The sequence below is a fragment of the Clupea harengus genome, unplaced genomic scaffold (assembly GCF_900700415.2).
Source record: "Clupea harengus unplaced genomic scaffold, Ch_v2.0.2, whole genome shotgun sequence".
In the NCBI taxonomy this organism is placed as follows: Eukaryota; Metazoa; Chordata; class Actinopteri; order Clupeiformes; family Clupeidae; genus Clupea; species Clupea harengus.
Window position 1 is genome coordinate 172017 of NW_024879578.1, and position 22203 is coordinate 194219.

The 22203-nt window shown below is 41.6% G+C and overlaps 1 protein-coding gene across 1 annotated transcript; it reads left to right on the forward strand.

Moving 5' to 3' along the window:
• The first annotated feature begins 11250 nt into the window (after positions 1-11250).
• LOC122128999 (protein NLRC3-like) lies at positions 11251-13301 on the forward strand. The gene has a single exon (XM_042704050.1). It carries the CDS (start codon positions 11358-11360, stop codon positions 13299-13301), a length of 1944 nt encoding a protein of 647 aa, XP_042559984.1. The 5' UTR covers positions 11251-11357.
• The last annotated feature ends 8902 nt before the right edge of the window (positions 13302-22203 follow it).

The window sequence follows — 22203 nt, forward strand, 5'->3', positions numbered from 1 at the left end:
CCTGGCTCTTCCTGCTCTCGTGGCTCGCTCTCTCACAACAGGCACCACCTGTCTTAAATGCCCCTTCCATCAGGTGCCTTAAGCACCTACACCTGGTTGGGTGCTGCTGCATTCTAGGAGATGTAGTGCCACTGGCAGCCATCTTGTGGTGTGGCAGCCAGACCTCCACACGAACACCACACCCCTCTGCTAGCTGGCCCACCGTGATGCCACACATCCCTCTCCCCGGACCTGACGCCCTCGGCAGGATAACCCAGGTCCAAAAGGCATCACAGTGGGACAGGACATCTGCTTTTCCACGGCGCCCTCCTGGCCTGTGAACGACAGAGACATTAACCGGATGGTGGCTTAGCAACCATCTACTCACCCTGCCGTTTGTTTCCGTCTCCCCTGGTTTCTCTTTCTGCTCCTGTTGTGCACTGGGGACCATGCCAGTGTCTTCCCCATCTTCTGCCGTCTCCTCAGTCGCCATCTCCTGACAATTCACCGGAAGTTGCCAATTCAAATGCGCCTTTGCTTCCAGCTTCTTCCGCTCCACATACATCACGTCAGGGAAGTAATCGCCCACCTCTGGCAGGGCGTAGAGTCCCTTCCTCTTGAGCACGGCGCGTTCGGGGACATCTTTGCCATCCGTCTCCGTCTTTTTAGGAGTCTTCTCCTTGTAGGCCTCGTTTGTGTGGCACACTACTACCACCTTGCGCTGGTAGCCGGCCCACATCTTTCTCCTCTGGGCAGAGTCAGACACGTTTGTTCGGGCAGAAGTCGACACGTTGGTCTGATCAAAGACATCCCCCTCTTCTCCGAGGTCGTTGTCGCCTTCGGCACCATCGTCTGGGTCATCTGCCTCTTTATCGTTGTGGTCTTCCCCAGGCTCTTCTTTAGCAGGGGCTGCCTTGGCAGCAGACTTGGCTGGAGCTGCCTTTTTACCTGGTGGGACCTCTGACTCAGAGTCATCTTCCCCTGCTTCGTTATCATCAGCAGGATCTTCGTCATCAGCAGGATCTTCGTTTTCCGCAGGATCTTCGTCATCAGCAGGATCTTCGTCATCAGCGGGATCTTCGTCATCAGCAGGATCTTCATCCTCCACCTCTTCCTCAGCAATTTCATCATCAACATCTTCATCATATTCATCATCTTCATCACCATCAGTATCACCTTCATCTTCCTAATCGACATCATCTTCATCATCGTCACCTTCATCATCACCTTCGTCATCATCACCATCAGTACCACCTTCATCTTCCTCATCATCATCATCATCACCTTCATCATCGTCATCTTCATCATCATCATCACCATCGTCAGCTTCATCATCGGCATCAGCTTCATCATCGTCGAAATCACCGACCTCTTCATCACTGACATCTTCACCATAGACATCATCATCGCCACCATCATCGTCCCACTCTTCATCACCGGCAGCTCGGACCACCACTGTTGCACTGCGCATCTGGCTTAGCTTTTCCTGGGCCCTCTCGAACATCTCCCCAGACCGGGCGTGCTTCTTCTCTGCCTCCTCTAGGTCATCTCTAGTTGGATTGTCCTTCTGCTGCATCTGCAGCAAGGCTGCACTGGTCTCCTGCTGGGCCCTCTGGCTCTCCCACAGCATCATCACCAGTTCCTCCATTTTGGGTTTGGTGCTCCTTTGCGTGAAGTCCTGAAAAAAGTTCCACCAAGTCGTCGATTCCTTCACTTCTGCTCATTCGCACCTACGCCCTATGCCCGCATTCTCCACCATATGTGGTATCATGAGAGGCTTTACCACTGAGCTGGGTGTAGGGCAGTGCGTAATTAACAGGACAGAGCGGGCAAAAGTGCTTTCAAACGAGGATCAGGTTTATTCACCAAACACAAAGTCTTTCAGGAAGCAAACATAAAAGTTCTTCAAAGGCAAAAACATAGGCTTCATAAAGTTGCTCCTCACTTACATCCTACCCACTGTAGTTGCAGCTTAAAGTTCCTCCGTCCAGGTCCTTCCCGGCTTGGGGCTAGCCTTCCCCCTTCCGGATGCGGCTTAGCAAACGCTTCAGCAAGCGTTTCCACAACGGCTTCACCCGCACCTCAAGTGCTCTCTGTTCTCCCTCCTGGCTCTTCCTGCTCTCGTGGCTCGCTCTTTCACAACAGGCACCACCTGTCTTAAATGCCCCTTCCATCAGGTGCCTTAAGCACCTACACCTGGTTGGGTGCTGCTGCATTCTGGGAGATGTAGTGCCACTGGCAGCCATCTTGTGGTGTGGCAGCCAGACCTCCACACGAACACCACACCCCTCTGCTAGCTGGCCCACCGTGATGCCACAAGTCTCAGAGGATCAGTGAATACATTCTATAAGATCTGGAGCCCTTTTCTTGACAGTGTCAGCACTTCAGACATAATAGAGGACTAGTCCTCGATAATTGATGATTTACCTTACTGAGCACTGTGGCTTTTCTGATTTTGAACACAACAGAGATAAAGTTTGGTCAGTTTTTTTTTTTTTTTTTTTTCTCCTGTATTGTTTCTTTGTGTGTTTGGGGTGGGGGGATGGGTGGTGGGAGGTGGGAGGTGGTGGGATTTAAATTGTATACTGTATACATGTCTTGTTTGCAATGATATGAGAAATCAATAAAAAGACCATTGATTAAAAAAAAAGTAGGATATATGCATTTCTCTTTAATTAAGATCACGTTTCAGCCCACATGCCTTCTTCAAGAATAGCTGAACATAGGTACTTATATATAGACCACATTTTAGTAACACATTTAATGGTGATTAGACAATCAAGCTACCCCATTCACGCATCAGAATTCTTACCAAATATTGAGCAACTGTTTACAGTCAAACAAATGACTTAATCTAAATCTCCAATAAATAGAGGTAGTCTACATTACAGAATCCTCAGCACTATATTTTAAGTGGTTGGTTCATTTAAAACTGAGGTTAAACTTTTTCTAAATTAGTAATCTATTAAAAATGTTTAAAAAATGCTTATTTCAAGAACTTGGTTACATGTCACTTCATTTGAAGTAAAACAAACGCCTATGCGCTCTGTTGCCCTGATATGCACTTCAGTTAGCATGCTAACCAGTTAGCCCCAGCCCATCCTCTTCGTAATACCACTTTGTACCTCAGGAGGCGCTAGTCAGTCAATGTAGCTAAAACAGCAAGACATCATAGATACTTTCACTGGCATAAGCACACCCTGTCAGGAATGTCTTGAAAAAAAATCCTATTTCAGAGGCTTAAATAACCACAGTCAAAGTGTTTGGTAATTCATGGAGTAATGGATTGTTACATTTTTTGAGCTACAGAGCCTCAGCCATCTGTATTGCTCATAATAGCTGACTATGACCAGTCGCCAATCATGCAGATGAGAACATCTGTTCAATTTGACATTTGCACATTACAGGACACACTGAGGGCACACATAGTTTGGAATCTTTTGAAAAATAGAAAATTATAATAACAGGTTTGGTTTAGATTCAGGTTAGGGTGTCTGCTGTTACTAAAAACGTAAAAATGTAGACTTCGTTGTAAGCTGGTCCAGGCTTTAGAGCACTGAGACAATTTTATTGTATGTTGAAGTGAATTGAATTTATCGATGATTAAGACACTTTTTCTAAACTCTTAACACATCCTCATCACACAATTAGTCAAATAGGTCGTTTTCTGCTCAAAACCACATTTTCTGAATTAAATACTACTGTTCATTTAAAAATGAAACAGACAAACAACAACTTTCTGTACATACACTTAGCAAACTCAATATCAATATCAAATATTTATTTCAAAACACTAGCATGTTTTCCAGTTGATGGCCTTACAAATCCTGCATTACTTTTTATGTTTCAGTTCTACAGTTACCTGCATACAGTAGACAATATGAAATGCATTGCTCTTTTTAGAATTCAGTTTCTTCATATTGTAAACCGCTCTGCATTTTTGGTTGAGTGTCGAATGTGTGCATTTTTGGGAACTGTTACGACCCGGCTCTTGGAAAGCAACATAAGGAGAACACAGACCCATATACCTGAAGTTAACCAGTATATATATTTATTAATTATACACTAGTCCACCCATCAGAATGCTTGATTTAGAGAGCTGATAGTAAGCATGTTTGGCTTGGTAGCTGGCCGTGGGTCTGAGATGCCTATAGCAGAGATCACGTGAGATGTGTGTGTGTGTGTGTGTGTGTGTGTGTGTGTGTTTGTGTGTGTGTGTGAGAGAGAGAGAGAGGGAGGGAAAGATGAATTCTACATTGGTGCATTGGCGCTCTGCATTTTTGGTTGAGTGTCGAATGTGTGCATTTTTGGGAACTGTTACGACCCGGCTCTTGGAAAGCAACATAAGGAGAACACAGACCCATATACCTGAAGTTAACCAGTATATATATTTATTAATTATAGGGGAAAAGGTAAGTGGAGAGCAAGGTGCTTGACCTGCCGCCAGGTAAGCAGTTGCAGTGTGAGAGAGAGAGAAAGAGGGGTGTGGCCAGTTCTTAAAGGGAGCCGACAGCTGCAGTAGGGCTGAACGATTAATTGCATTTGCGATTTAATCGCGATATGATAGAACGCGATTTTCTAACCGCAACGTTCGCGATTAAAAAACGTGGTCTAAAAAATAATAATTTTATTTAATTTTTTTATTTTTTTTAAGATGGTACATTTTGCACACAGTGTTTAAAAAGTGCATGCCTAGTGTTTATACTTAAAATTACTTTTTTTAAATTACTTAAATGCACAGTGGCAAAGCCACCGATTTGTTGTTCTTGTTTCTGTAATGAGCAGTTAAATAAAAATGTAAAATGTGGGAAAGAATATTTTACACTAAATGTATTTAATATTGTGTTGGTCCAAATGACCGGGTGGATCCATGCATTTTATTCATGAAAAATATGGAGCTCACAAAGCAGTTTACCTCTGTGTTGCTGTGCCCAAGCTGAGCTATGCCATATCAGGTCATCGTAGTCTGTCATGAAAGGCTTGTTCTATACCAGCGCCACTTCATGTGTCTAAAGTATGAGTTTTAGTATTTTACACAGAGGCTATAATGGTGTTTCTAATCTGCTGTACAGGCCTAGCAAGTCACAAATTCTGAAATGAATCAAGACGTAGAGGAGACTGCAGGTCACAGTAAGACACAGTAAGACCAGAGTCTGCACTACACAGCTGTGTGACCATGAAGAATGACCAGGACGTGGATGATCCTGGAAACATGAGCAGCCCATCAACACAGACCAATGCAGGGTGAGTACAGAAAGCATGAATTCACCTCAAGCACAAACTTGCTCAAAGACACACTCACCCATGTACACACACACACACACACACACACACACACACACACACACACACACACACACACACACACACACACACATGCTTGGACCAAGCGCATATTGAGATTAAATGCAATTACAACTGCCAGTGAAAAAGAATTTCCATCAAATAAACATTTTACAATTTCTGGCTGGGATTTGAGTGCGCTTTGGTCACTCATGCCTAACATTCTAATATAACCAATATAACAACTGCCCAACTATAGATTCTATAGTTTTAGTTCAGGTGAATTCACAACCCCAAGTAGTTTGTGAGCACCTCACCCACAACCACCGGCACGCTTTTTCAGCAGCCTCAGACAACTCCTTTAAAGCTCATTTGAGTGCTTAAAAAACAAAATTTAACAGAAGATTTGTGGTTGATTTAGCTACAAAGCCTCTAACATCTATCTCCACTGGTCTTGTGTGCGCTTGCCAACCTTGCTCCCTCGCTTCTGCTACCAGTTCTGCATACTTTAACTTCATCCTTCCAAATGATTCCTAAATCGCATCTTGAAAGAGAATCTTGCACTCAATGATGTAAACAATGCACTCAAACTCAGAATACAAGACCATGTTTCTGATCAGGAATATGTGACTATAAAGAAATGTCCAACACCAACCTCACTGTCTGTAGTTTGCAGTGGGGACTAGACAGTCTCTTAGAGTCTCTCCCACCTCTATCAATCCTTTCATGGGAATAATGCCTCTACTGACTCATTCTCTAGACCCATGCGAGAATGAATCATATTATTTTGGTCAATATTCAGGTCACGTTTACTCATTCACGCAGTGGTGTGATTGTGCACACGGAAATGAGCCTGCAATGCTGAACCCTCAGTGCTTTTATTTAATTGAATATGAAAGGGCTGTGATTTATAACACATGAACAATCGAGGGCATCATTGTGAAACGTAATACAGAAAAAAATATCATTTTATCCGGATTATGTTTTTTTCATAATTGTTGGAAGTCACAATCATACGTCAAATTCAATAAGTGCCCAGCCCTTGTCTCAGTACAATACACTATGGTACTTGAAATTGTCTTCCGACATCAGCCAGTCCAATCCAATGTCCTTGCCCCATTTGCCAGTACTGTTTGGACGTGTCTGTTGTCCACTTTTCTGCCCCTCTTACTCTTACTCTTATCTCACTAGTCCACCCATCAGAATGCTTGATTTAGAGAGCTGATAGTAAGCATGTTTGGCTTGGTAGCTGGCCGTGGGTCTGAGATGCCTATAGCAGAGATCACGTGAGGTGTGTGTGTGTGTGTGTGTGTGTGTGTGTGTGTGTGTGTGTGTGTGTGTGTTTGTGTGTGTGTGTGTGAGAGAGAGAGAGGGAGGGAAAGATGAATTCTACATTGGTGCAGATATTGTTATATAACATTAAGGGTGAACACATTCATTTATTCCAGATAAATGAGTCTATGTTGATTGGTTTCTTGTGTCTCCTTGTGTTTGTAGACGACACACACATAGACCTCCATCTCCAGTGCCCAGCTGTGTGTCCATGAAGAGTGACCAGTCCCTGTCTCTGCCTCTTAACTTCAGCAGTGAACCAGTTCCATCAGTTCTAAAGTGAGTAGATTTGAAATAAGTTATTCAAACATGTCAGTGTTGTCACATGCAACTCTATACACACACACACACACACACACACACACACACACACACACACACACACACACACACACACACACACACACTCTCTCTCTCTCTCACTCTCACTCACTCACAACTCACTCACAACTCTTGTGTGTGTGAGTGAGTGTGTGATTAATTCACTCTGCATTAACAAAGCAAATATTTAACCTAAAGTCCATAATGGTAAACATGTAGAGGTGTATCTGTTATAAAGAGAGAGAGAGAGAGAGAGAGAGTTTTTGTTTGTGTGTGTGTGTGTAAGTAAGTGATTCATTCATTCTACATTGGTGCCGATATTGTTATTTAACATTAAATGTGAACACATTCAATCATTCCACACATAAATGAGTCTATGTTGATTGGTTTCTTGTGTATCCTTGTGTTTGTAGACGACACACACACAGACCTCCATCTCCAGTGCCCAGCTGTGTGTCCATGAAGAGTGATCAGTCCATGCCTCTGCCTTTTAACTTCAGCAGTGAACCAGTTCCATCAGTTCTAAAGTGAGTAGTTTTCACATAAGTTATTCAAACATGTCAGTGTTGTCACATGCAACTCTATACACACACACACACACACACACACACACACACTCTCTCTCTCACTCACTCACACACACACACACACACACAAATAATCACACACACAAACACTGTTATGAAACAGTATTGGTAAGATAAGATAAAAAAGCTAAAGCTTCCCATCCTTAACAAAGAAAAGGTATAGCCTAAACTCCATAATGGAAAACATATAGAGGTGTATCTGTCATAGAGAGTGTGTGTGTGTGTGTGTCTGTGTGTGTGTGTGTGTGTGTGTGTGTGTGTGTGTGTGAGAGATAGGTTCATTCTACATTGCTTTAGATATTGTCATATAGCATTAAGTGTGAATACATTCAATCATTCCACAGATAAATTAGTCTATGGTAATTGGTTTCTTGTGTATCCTTGTGTTTGTAGACGACACACACACAGACCTCCATCTCCAGTGCCCAGCTGTGTGTCCATGAAGAGTGACCAGTCCATGCCTCTGCCTCTTAACTTCAGCAGTGAACCAGTTCCATCAGTTCTAAAGTGAGTAGTTTTCACATAAGTTATTCAAACATGTCAGTGTTGTCACATGCAACTCTATACACACACACACACACACACACAAACACACACACACACACACACACACACACACACACACACACACACACACGTACACATACACATACACATACACATACATACACACACACACACACACATACACACATACATACACACACACTCTCTCTCGCTCACACACACAAACACTGTTGAGTGAGTGTGTGTGTGTGTTGGTGTGATTCATTCATTCTGAATTAACAAAGTAAATATTTAACTTAAACTCCATAATGGAAAACATGTAGAGGTGTATCTGTTATAGAGAGAAAGAGTTTGTGTGTGTGTGTGTGTGTGTGTGTGTGTGTGTGTGTGTGTGTGTGTGTGTGTGTGTGTGTGTGTGTGTGTGTGTGAGATTCCCTAGACTTTTGGGGCGTAGTTAACTCTTGCACTGGAGCCATGAGTTAGCAACTGTGAGGTTAAAGAAGTGACAAATGGCAGCTAATTCAGTTATAACTCAGCATGTGGTCGCTGACATCTACACCGCCCATATTAAGCAGCAACACATGGCACTCTTTGGCACTCTCTTCATGAGGGTGAAAGTAGCTGGAATTCCATTTACCCTCATTATACCATGAAGTTTTACAGAAATTAACTACCTATGAAAGTATAAGGGAGTTCTTCTTGTAACTGACTCAGACAAGCGTAGAACTGCTTGTGCCCTAAAGCCAATACCTTGCCCCTCCTCACCACAGGAGATTCCTCTTTTCCTCTGCTGTCACATCAACATTGTTGATGATTTTGATAGAGTTTGGCAACTTGAAGTGTCTATCTATATTTACATTGAGTCAGCTGATTTCTACTCTTGTCTTGGTTTCCCAGCTCATCTTAATTTGTATGTACCTAAGGCAAGCCATGTAGATAGACATTTCAAAGACAGTCTTCAGTTCTTCAGGGGTCGGGTTACGTCACACTAATTTGTGAAAACTGACATATTATGGAACAATTCACTGTCTATGTATTTCTCAAAGTACTGAAATGTATCCCAGTCGGATCTCATTTTGGCATCCTTGTGAGGGTAATAATTAATTTCCTTCACTATGGGTAAATATTAACTCTGCTTCAATTATGTCTCTGCAGTGAGTTATTGTGTGACCTGACCCTGGATCAGTCCAGGTGTGGAGTGTGTGAGAGGGTACTGAGGGACCCAGTCATCACCACCTGTGGACACAGTTTCTGCAGGCAGTGCATCAGCAGCTACTGGGAGCAGCCTGGACTGCCAGGAGACCAAGCCTGTCCCCAGTGTGGAAAGACATGCAGAACTCAACCTCCTCTACAGCCTCTTCTGGATAAACACACAGACATGGTAGAAAGCAGCAGACACCTGCACACTGAACACACACCAGACAGAAGGAGCAAACCAGGTGAGGGTTTCCTGATGTTTATACTTTTATGAGATCTGATGAAGGAATAGCTTATAAGACAGGGGTCGGGAACCTTTTCAGCTGGCAGAGCCGTACAAAAATAGTGCATTGTGTTAAAGGAGCCAGAAAAAAAAGAAGAAATATATATATAGTTTTAGCCAAGTTATTATTCTTCTCATTGTTGTTGTTGTTGGGGCCTCCATTTTGAGTGTAAATCCCAAGAAGATTATGCACACATGCCCCATGTGCAGCTCTCTCCTCATACGCATATTCATCAGTCCATTGGGGCTGGAAAGATCTCTACTTCTTGTCTGTCTTACTGGAAAGATCTGTATCTTATTCAGTCTTCCTTTCAGCCATTTTAACTTCTCAAACAGTCAAAATAGAAAGCTAACAATGTTTTGAGTTGATCTTTGATTATTGTATTTGACTTGGATATGACCTAAACAACATCACATCACTTTATCACAACAGAAATGTAAAAGGTGGAATTAATGTAGAATCAGTGGTGTAGTGGGAGTGTAGCACCCCCACCTCCAGTATGAGCAAAGTGTGTGAAGATCACACTGACACAGGATAGTCATTGCTATAGGTTACCCATAGTCTTGCACTGATAACGAAGAACACATTTATGTGCTTTTATACACAGAAACTCCATCCCATTTGAACATCAAAGTGAATAGTGTTTGGTTAAAAGAGGTGTACATAGGCCCATACCAAGTGTTTGACCAAAGACATGAGTGTAAAAAGATTAGATGGTAAATATTTATTTGCAGTTGTCGTATGTGTTAAAGTTGTTTTTGAATGTCCCTTATTTTGAATAAAATTGACAAATACAACAGCATTTTAAAACTTTATTTATTTAATTTTAATAAACTTAAAACATAGAAATAATATATCATTGTCAAACAATTAATTGCATCGTTAAAATGGTTTAAATCAAAATAGATCTAAATCAAAGTTTTTAAAAAGCTTAACTAACATTTGTCAGACCGGTCAATTATGACTGATACCACAAGAATTACATTAAGTTCAATTTAATTTATACAACAAAACTAAAAAGTGTCTTTAGGCACTTTACAGAGCCCTAGGCCTGAACCCCCTTATAGCACAATGGTAGGGTAAGAAGGGGCAGAACTGGAGGGAGAAGAAGGGGAGGGCAGACAATCAGACACATGAGAGATAAATTCATACTCGTATCAGGATATAATATCAAGTATTGTAGAACAGCTTAGTGGGTATACAGTGTGCTCGTAGGTTACTATTACAAGGGTAAGTAGAGTAATGGAACAGAAAACTATGTTGATGGTGGCAATTATGTACATTGCTAGCACAGACTTTGGTGTAGATTAAGGGCATGACAGTGTGGTGGAGGTGGGTACATGAAGGCCGGGGGTTTCTAAAAGTAGATCAGGTGGAGAGACTACAGCAGCATTCCACAACAAGTCTAACCATGTTGCAAACACAACATGAGGGTTCAGATTGGCTGGACCAGGGATGGGGAACTTCTGACCTCTGGGCCATATAGCATTTACACAGGACTTCAAGTCAATTGGAGAATGAAATTATATACATTTAAACATTGACTCTGTTTGTCATTCAGTGGGATAATTCATAAATGCATTATTTTAATTTAGTTATAATATTAAGTACTATATATTAAATATTATGTACTAATACAACATCATTACTATAACTAATATTTTGAAGTAGACTAGGTGTAGTTATGTAGGTCCACAAATTACTTTCTAAATAATCGCATGGCTCTTGGTAGGAGAAATATTCCCCATCCCTGCTCTAGATTATCAGACAGGGTTTTAGAATGTAGCTCTACAGCAGATAAGATGAATTCCATTTTTATGTGTAAGGAGCAACATTAGTTAAAAGCAAATGGATATTTGTGTCTGGAATGTCAATGGTAATTTGGCGAAAGCAATCACAAATGAAAATCAATATTGTGATTAATAATACACATGATACTAATAGGTTACTTTGTTCATTTTTGTTCACAGCTGATGAAGTCCTGAGGAGAGTTATAGAGAAGCATAAAGCCAGTCTGAAGAGGAAGTTTGAGAACATATCTGAAGGCATCATCAAGCCAGGAGCTGAGACACCCCTCAATAAGATCTACACAGAGCTCTACATCACAGAGGGAGAGAGTGAAGGGGTGAATAAGGAACATGAGGTTTGGCAGGTAGAGTCAGCATCCAGAGCACAAACCACAGAAGACACACCAATCAACTGCAATGACATCTTCAAGCCCTTACCTGGACAGGAGAAGCACATCAGAACTGTGATGACCAAAGGTGTTGCTGGCATTGGAAAAACAGTTTCAGTGCAGAAGTTCATTCTTGATTGGATAGATGGGGTAGCCAATCAGAATGTAGACTTTATATTTCCCCTTCCTTTCCGTGAGCTGAATTTGGTCAGGAGTGATCAGTATAGTCTTCACAAGCTTCTGCTTGACTTCCATCCTGAACTGAAGGAGCTGAAGGATGGTGAAGAATACAAAGACTGTCAGGTTGTGTTCATCTTTGATGGTTTGGATGAGAGTCGATTACCTCTGAATTACCAACAGAACATGATATCTGATTTAAAACAAACATCATCAGTGGATGTTCTGATGACAAGCCTCATTCAGGGAACTCTGCTTCCCTCTGCACGCATCTGGATAACCTCTCGACCAGCAGCAGCCAGTCAAATTCCTGCTCAGTGCATCGATCAGGTGACAGAAGTACGAGGGTTCAATGACCCTCAGAAGGAAGAGTACTTCAGGAAGAGAATCAGTGAGGAGAGTCAGGCCAGCAGAATCATCTCACACATTAAGGCATCCAGGAGTCTCCACATCATGTGCCACATTCCAGTCTTCTGTTGGATTGCAGCCACTGTACTTCAGCAGATGCTGGACAACACTAAAGACATTCCAAAAACTCTGACTGAGATGTTCATACACTTCTTGCTCATCCAGACCAGAAGGAAGGATCAGAAGTATCAGAGTGGAACTGAGACAGATGGAGAGAAACTTTTAAAATCTCAGAAAGAGATTTCACTGAAGCTTGGAGAACTGGCTTTCAAGAATCTAGAGAATGGCAATCTGATGTTTTATGACAAAGATCTGATAAAGTGTGGCATTGATGTCAGTGAAGCCTCAGTGTACTCTGGCATGTGCACTGAAATCTTCAAGGAAGAATCTCTGTTTCATGAGAGGAAGGTCTACTGCTTTGTGCATCTGAGCATCCAGGAGTTTCTGGCAGCTGTGTTTGTGTTTCACTCTTATGTGACAAAGAACCTCAAGGCACTGAAATCCCTCCTAAGTGAAGAACATGAACCCAGTCCATCTGTTTTATCATCTCTTCAATCAGTGCTGGGCTTACAATCTAATGACCATCTACATGTGTTACTTAAGAGTGCAGTGGATGAGGCTCTGAGGAGCAGGAATGGACACCTGGATCTTTTCCTTCGCTTCCTTATGGGCATCTCTCTGGAGAGCAATCAGAGACTTTTGAAAGGTCTACTGAACCATGAATACAGCAGCTCAAAGAGCACCAAGGAAATATGTCAATACATTAAGAAGCTCAACAGGGAAGATCTCTCTCCTGAACGATGCATCAATCTTTTCCATTGCTTACTGGAAATGAACGATCATTCCATGCACAAAGAAATTAAGAAATATCTGGAGTCACCAAAGAACATCAAACAGAAATTGTCTCCTGCTCACTGTTCAGCACTGGCCCACATACTTCTGATGTCTGAGGAGGTGCTGGATGAGTTTGACCTGAAGAAATACAACACATCAGATGAGGGACGCAGGAGACTGATCCCTGCTGTGAGATGCTACAGAAGGGCACGGTGAGTTTCTAATGGAGATGGATAAACTTATTTGTTCATTGTTATTTGTGACAAAATGTGAACTTGTGTTGATTATGTCCCTTCCACTACAGAACTGTGCATTACTGATTCATAGTTTTGATGTCACTGCGATCTACTGCTGACGTACAGTATGAAACATGTAAAGATACCAGCAGATGCATAAATGTGTCAGTCATGTGATAGGAGATAAATATTCCATTTTCACTGCAGCGCTTTGGTTGATAACTTGGCATGAAATTACACTTTACATTATTATATTGCTTAAATTTTAATGTAAGTTTGAATTTTTGTATTTAAGTCTGCCCTTTGTTAACAGTAAAGTCAGTATTCACAAATAGAGTAGTAACTGGTCTGGACTTATATGTGGATTTCTTGGAATGATCTACTAATCTAGTTATGCCCAATTGAGCCACTGTCTCTCAGTGATGCCTACTGTAAAAAAGTATGTAGGTGTAATGGCCGAAATATGCTTCTACGACTGCGTAGTTGCACAGTTACGCAGTTGCTTTGATGGACTTGTGAACCTTTGACAGTTCTCCGACGGTTGGTGGCTGTTGCAAAGCAATTCACTGCCAGAACAGTCGGGGTACAACGTTTTTTCCTGAAGACCAGACAATCAAACAATCAAATTGCGACGCTGAAAAAAAAAGATGGCGGACCAAACTCCGTATATGGTCGTATTTGTACATAAAAGTTGTTTGTTTGACTTCAGAAGTTACAGAGAAATAGTGCAATGTAAAAAAGTTATTGTAACTGAAAAATACGTCTCAGGGGATTTCTAATCTATCTGCTATCTAATGTTAACATACTACTACCCACAAAGTAAACAGCGTTGTATTGACCGATTGACGGAGACGGAAAGTTACAAAATTGCACGTGCAGGTGCACGTCAGGCCAGGGAGAGGTGCTCGGAGAGGGTTTGCAATGACGGAGAGGGCTCTACGTGTCTGCGTAAAAGGCTGACTATGAATTACGCTTAAGTATCTGGTGAAGTATCTATATGGTGAATAGTGTTATGCCATGGTAACTATCTGTCTTGCATGTATATGTATGTGTGTGTGTGTGTGTCTGTCTTTGTGTATTTGGGATGTATCTGAATACGTTATTGAGGAAAGGAAAAATAATGCAATGGAAATAAATAGTATTTGCTGTATGTAGCCATCAGCCATAATGGAGTTTTGGAATGGAATGGAATTCTGACTTAGCGTCCACTAACACCCAACCAAGTTTTTCACGGTTAAACGGCAAACTTTTTTTGTTGTTTCTTATTATTCCATGTTCACCAGTTAGAAGGCGTTGGGGGGGGTTCAAAGATCGAGATGATAAAAACTGTATGAGAAATACATTTAATAATTTATAGTTATAAGTTATATGCCAATATGAAATCTGCACCACTAGTGTGTAGGAGTAGTGTGCACATGAATGCCAATACATGGACGTAGTTATTGCCCAAGACGACCAGCTTCCACGACTTCTAGCTTTCCCAGGATTCCGTCTCCTGGGAGACAACTTCAGAGCTTTCCTTGTCCACTGGGTTCCGACTCCAGGAAGTTCCTGGTCTAGCTCCATGCCCACGACCCCAGGTCTTCTGTGACTGTCTCTGTATTGTTTTCCGCACCCCTGCGTGCAGGTTTTTCCTGGTTCTTGTGCTTATGTTCAAAGTTTATTCCATAGATCTCCATTGTTAGCCCTTGTAGTATCCGTGAGTTAAATCCTAATTCACTTATTGTCGCGTTTGCGTTTACTGGAGTTCAACGCCATTTATCTTAGTTTTGATTTTTGTTAGCCTTTTGAGTTCATAACGTTTGTCCATCTTTGTGTAATTACAAAGCTTGACTCTATGTGGTTTTGGTTTCTGTATCTTTTTATTTCGTTTCTGTATAATCCTTGTCTTAGTCTTTTCGTTGAATGTGTATTCCTGAGTTCTGTTCAGTTATATAAGTTCTTAGAATTGTCTTGTGATCCTGTAGTTCCAAAGTTAGACTATGTGTAGTTTTCGTTATGTCTGTTCCTGCCTAGTCTTGTTCTTGTTAGTCATTCATACTGCTGATCGTGTTCCCCATTTGTTTGTGAGTCCGCCTTGTGTGTGACTTTTCCCATATTCCCTGGCTGGATCCTCAAATAAACTCTGCTTTTTCCGGAAAACACCCATCTAAGCCTTGATGTTCTGTGACAGTTTTTGTATTAGTATGCCATTACTGTCATGTAAAATGTAGCAATGCATTTATAAATCTAAAGGGAAAACTCAGCCCTACTTCAACTGGAATATTTTACTTCTTTCACCCCTCTCACTGAGAGTGAGGTCTCCAAACCCCTAACATATAACCGTCCTACTACATGCCCGTTGGATCCTATCCCATCCAATATCCTTCAAGCCCTATCGCCTACCTTCTTACCAGCAATCACACATGTGATTAATGCTTAATTTACTTCTGGAACATTTCCCTCTTTATTCAAAGTGGCTCGGGTAACACTACTGCTCAAAAAGGTATCTCTCGATCCCAATCATGTGGAAAACTATCGGCCGGTCTCACTTCTCACACTCCAATCGAAAACCTTTCAAACAGGTCACAGAGTTCCTGTCAAGGAACAATCTCATGAATCCAAACAAGTTTGGTTTAAAAGCGGTCACTCAACTGAAACAGCCCTGTTTTCTGTGACAGAGGCCCTAAAAACATTTAGAGCATCAGCTCAATCCTCGGTTCTCATCCTGCTTGACTTATCGGCCGCTTTTGACATAGTCAACCACCGCATCCATCTGTCTATACTGTCAAGTATGGGAATTTCTGGCAGGGCACACTCCTGGTTTGAATCTTACCTCACTGGACGCTCATTCAACGTGTCATGGCAAGCTGTCTGTACCTCACCACAGGGGTGCCCCAAGGCTTGGTGTTGCCATTTACACCACCTCGTTGGGCCGAATCATCTATTTGCATGATTTTTCATATCACTACTATGCATATGATACCCAACTGTATCCGTCTTTCCCTCCTGACGACACTACTGTCTCGGCATGGATCACGGATTGTCTCTCTGATATATCTACATGGATCGCCATCTTCGACTTAATCTAGCCAAAATGAAACTGTTGGTCTTTCCAGCCAAACAGGCTATACACCGCAACATCGATATACAAATTGACTCCTTATCATATGCTCCATCCAAAGCAACAAGAAATCGAGGTGTCAACTAACATTCACCGACCACATTGTCGCTGTCTCTCGGTTATGCCGCCTCGCTCTATTCAACATTTGCAAAATCAGGCTGTACCTAACCCAGTATGCCACCCAGCTGCTGGTACAAACCTTGGTGATTTCCCTCCTAACGGGCCTGCTGGCATGCGTGGTGAAACCACTACAGATGATCCAGAACGTGGTGGCACGTCTGGTGTTCAACCAACCGAAAAGGGCACACGTCACCCCGCTACTCATTGAGCTCCACTGGCTGCCTGTAGCTGCTCGCATTAAGTTCAAGTCACGTGTGCTTGCTTACAGAGTGATTGCTGGTTCTGCTCCCACCTACTTAAATGCTCTTGTAAGGGCAAAAGTTAACCCACAAGATGTTGCGCTCGTCTAATGGGATCGTTTAGCACTGCCGTCTGTGCAAGTACGGCAATCTAGACTATTCTCATTCGTAGTTCCACGTTGGTGGAATGAGCTGCCTAGCACTACCAGAGCTTTTTTCAGTTTTTTATGTAAAATAGTATTTATTGTTACACTAGGTCTCTATTGCTCGTAGCTTGATTGTTCTGTCCCTTGTACGTCACTTTGGATAAAAGTGTCTGCTAGATGACTAAATGTAATGTAAATGGAATATTTAACCTTTCATTATAATGATTTATCAGGACACCTTCAGAAAGGTATTGCTTTTTTGTAATTCCAGATTACTATTATGTCATGTGTCACTATGTTTTGCAGACTTGCTGAATGCAAACTCACAGATAAGTCCTTTGGAATTGTGGCTACTGTTCTACAGTCACCAAACTCCCTGACAGAGCTGGACCTGTGTAACAGTGACCTGGGAGATTCTGGATTTCAGCTTCTCTCTAACGGACTGTCTAGTCCCCACTGCAAACTGCAGACATTAAGGTTGGTGTTATACATGTCCTTATTGTCATTCATTTTCTGATTATTTCTGTAGCCCTTAACTAACACATTTTCTTGTAAATGTACCAGTGAACATCTTACCCTGCCTACATCACTGTACTTGGGTGTGAAATAAAATGTTCTATAGAGTGGTCAAATCACAAAAATGACTAATCCATCTGACTGATTAAATGTCTGACGCCAGATCTTTTTGGTCAAATTCAGTGAATTGTTCCTCAATGCTTTAGCAGCCGGTTCTTTGTGTGAACAGGCTCAAAATATACTCCAGTGTTTGTGCACAGTCCTGGCTCTGTAAATGTGAAACAAACATAGTGGATCTGACTGAACCAGGCACTTTCCCAGCCAATCAACACATTGCCTCAGGAGCATGGAAGGGAGGAGTGTAAAATGATGGGAAGTTGATCTAAATTATCAACAAGATTTCACAAGAATTGTGGACCCTTATTTTACTTTTCACTGCAGAAAGGGAATGAAAAGGTTCCTTTAGGCATTCAGCCATTAAGAATGTTGTAATTAATCAGAAGTAAATGTAAAAATAGCACTAACTCTTGATAGGTGTTTCTGTTGATTTTATCTCACCTGATCTACAAAGAGGCCTGTAGCCTGACTCTTGGTAAGGCCTACTGTGAAAAAGTATGTAGGTGTAAGTATCTGGTAGTATGGCTACATACAGAACATAGACACACTATGTGGTGAATAGTGTTATGCCATGGTAACTATCAGTGAAGGAAACATATTTTTTTTGCATTTATATGTGTGTGTTTGTTTGTATGTGTGTGTGTGTGTGAGAGTATTAGGGATAAATCTATATATATGTTAATGAGGAAAGGCAAAAATAATGCGATGGAAACAACTGCTATTTTCTGTATGTAGCCATCAGCCATAATGGAGTTCTGGAATAGAACGGAATTCTGACTTAGGGTCCAATGGCAAACTTTTTTAGTTGTTATTATTATTCCATGTTCACCAGTTAGAAGGCGGGGGAGGGGGGTACAAAGAGAGAGATGAAAAGAGCAGTATGATGATGATGTTTTGAGAGCACAACAATTACATTGTAAATGAATATTAGCATAGAAGATGCAAAGCTTGCTCGATTCTACATAACTTCAGGTATAAACCCTGTTCTTCTATCTGAATGATAGATAATGTTATTGGTTCAACAGATGCAGATAATGGCGTCTCTCTACACCACTAGTGTGTAGGTGTATTGTGCACATGAATGAACTGTGTAGTGGCATGACAGGGGTTGAAGCTCTTCATGTAACAATATATGTCATGAATGTCATGTTAAATTTAGAAGTTCATTTTTAAAACTTAAGGATTGTTGGGAAAACATACTAAAGTAGTGTACACATCAATGAACTGAGACCTGTAGAGGAATGTGATTTGTGTGTTACTCCTTTTTACAGGCTGCTGTAGACATTTATATGAGGGAACTGTGAGGACTCTGGCAATATAGGGGTAGATCATGTTTGTGTTTTATTTTGTCTTTTGTCACTATGTTTTGCAGACTTGCTGAATGTACTCTCACAGATAAGTCCTGTGGAATTGTGGCTATTGTTCTTCATTCACCAAACTCTCTGACAGAGCTGGATCTGTGTAACAATGACCTGGGAGATTCTGGAATTCAGCTTCTCTCTAACGGACTGTCTAGTCCCCACTGCAAACTGCAGACATTAAGGTTGGTGTTATACATGTCCTTATTGTCATTCATTTTCTGATTATTTCTGTAGCCCTTAACTAACACATTTTCTTGTAAATGTACCAGTGAACATCTTACCCTGCCTACATCACTGTACTTGGGTGTGAAATAAAATGTTCTATAGAGTGATCAAATCACAAAAATGACTAATCCATCTGACTGATTAAATGTCTGACGCCAGATCTTTTTGGTCAAATTCAGTGAATTGTTCCTCAATGCTTTAGCAGCCGGTTCTTTGTGTGAACAGGCTCAAAATATACTCCAGTGTTTGTGCACAGTCCTGGCTCTGTAAATGTGAAACAAACATAGTGGATCTGACTGAACCAGGCACTTTCCCAGCCAATCAACACATTGCCTCAGGAGCATGGAAGGGAGGAGTGTAAAATGATTGGAAGTTGATCTAAATTATCAACAAGATTTCACAAGAATTGTGGACCCTTATTTTACTTTTCACTGCAGAAAGGGAATGAAAAGGTTCCTTTAGGCATTCAGCCATTAAGAATGTTGTAATTAATCAGAAGTAAATGTAAAAATAGCACTAACTCTTGAGGTGTTTCTGTTGATTTTATCTCACCTGATCTACAAAGAGGCCTGTAGCCTGACTCTTTGTAAGGCCTACTGTGAAAAAGTATGTAGGTGTAAGTATCTGGTAGTATGGCTACATACAGAACATAGACACACTATGTGGTGAATAGTGTTATGCCATGGTAACTATCAGTGAAGGAAACATATTTTTTTTTGCATTTATATGTGTGTGTTTGTTTGTGTGTGTGTGTGTGTGTGTGTGTGTGAGAGAGTATTAGGGATATATCTATATATATGTTAATGAGGAAAGGCAAAAATAATGCGATGGAAACAACTGCTATTTTCTGTATGTAGCCATCAGCCATAATGGAGTTCTGGAATAGAACGGAATTCTGACTTAGGGTCCAATGGCAAAATTTTTTAGTTGTTTCTTATTATTCCATGTTCACCAGTTAGAAGGCGGGGGGGGTGCAATTCAAAGAGAGAGATTAAAAGAACAGTATGAGAAATATATTTCATAATTAGTAATATGCTAATATTAAATCAAGTTGATGTTTTGAGAGCACAACAATTACATTGTAAATGAATATTAGCATAGAAGATGCAAAGCTTGCTCGATTCTACATAACTTCAGGTATAAACCCTGTTCTTCTATCTGAATGATAGATAATGTTATTGGTTCAACAGATGCAGATAAAGGCATCTCTACACCACTAGTGTTGGTGTATTGTGCACATGAATGAACTGTGTAGTGGCATGACAGGGGTTGAAGCTCTTCATGTAACAGTATATGTCATGTATGTCATGTTAAATTTAGAATTGTATTTTTAAAAGTTAAGGATTGGTGGGAAAAAAATACTAAAGTAGTGTACACATGAGACCTGTAGAGGAATGTGAGTTTTGTTCTACTCCTTTTTACAGGCTGCTGTGGACATTTATATGAGGGAACTGTGAGGACTGTGGCAATATAGGGGTAGATCATGTTTGTGTTTTAGTATGCCATTACAGGACACCTTCAGAAAGGCCTCGCTTTTGTATAATTCCAGAGTAATATTTGGCCTTTTGTCACTATGTTTTGCAGACTTGCTGAATGCACACTTACAGATAAGTCCTGTGGAATTGTGGCTACAGTTCTTCAGTCACCAAACTCCCTGACAGAGCTGGATCTGTGTAACAATGACCTGGGAGATTCTGGAGTTCAACTTCTCTCTAATGGATTGTCTAGTCCCCACTGCAAACTGCAGACATTAAGGTTGGTGTTATACATGTCCTTATTGTCATGAATTTTTTGATTATTCCTGTAGCCCTTAACTATGATTTATATAAGTAGTACGCTGGAAACTGTGAGGACAACTCAGCACCACTTTTATTTTCCTCTATCCTTTCATTTCCATTGATTTCTCAGGACACTTTGTGAACAGCATCACCTTTCATTTTAAAGTAATATTTAGTCTTTTAGTATGCTGTTATACAGACTTTCTGAATGCACACTATTAGATAAATCCTGTTTCCTCCTACCCCTTCAACTCCTAAAATGGAGGATGATAGATCTATGGGAACTGATGCATTTTCAGTTTAGTCAGGACCACTCTCATCTAGTAACAATTTACAAGTAATTAGAGTATTGAGAGGATACATCAGTAATCTGCTCATCATAGCGATAAATATCAGTTTATCACACAGCGGCTTTAACCACCCAAACAACCATCCACCAAAGGTGGTAAGTGGAATAATAGTGAAAAGGTAACAGTACCGTGCTCTCAACATTGCCCATTTGACACTACTAATTAGCAAAACTAGACAGCAAAGGACTTAGGTCGAATAAAAGTTACAAATGGATCTAGATGGACAATTGAACAGTGAATTCAGATCAAGTGTAGCTTCCATATGTACTGCAGATGGAACAAGAGAACCAATGGGCGAGGCAGAGATAAGGTGACACGATTAAAGGTACAGCAAAAGGCAGCTCACCATTAGGTAGAAGGTGCTTCTCCCAGAGTGAGCAGAGGTATTGGTCCGTATATATACACCTCAGAAAGGTTCCCTTTAGTTGGAAAGATAGTGTAGGAAGAGGCGCTGCCCCAACATAGACCAGCAGGGAGAGAAGTGGGTAGAGGGGCTGCCCCTACATAGACCAGCGTGGAGAGAAGTGGGTAGAGGCAATGCCCCAACATAGACCAGTGTGGAGAGAAGTGGGTAGAGGGGCTGCCCCAACATAGACCAGTGTGGAGAGAAGTGGGTAGAGGGGCTGCCCCAACATAGACCAGTGTGGAGAGAAGTGGGTAGAGGCACTGCCCCAACATAGACCAGTGTGGAGAGAAGTGGGTAGAGGGGCTGCCCCTACATAGACCAGCGTGGAGAGAAGTGGGTAGAGGCAATGCCCCAACATAGACCAGTGTGGAGAGAAGTGGGTAGAGGGGCTGCCCCAACATAGACCAGTGTGGAGAGAAGTGGGTAGAGGCACTGCCCCAACATAGACCAGTGTGGAGAGAAGTGGGTAGAGGGGCTGCCCCTACATAGACAAGCGTGGAGAGAAGTGGGTAGAGGGGCTG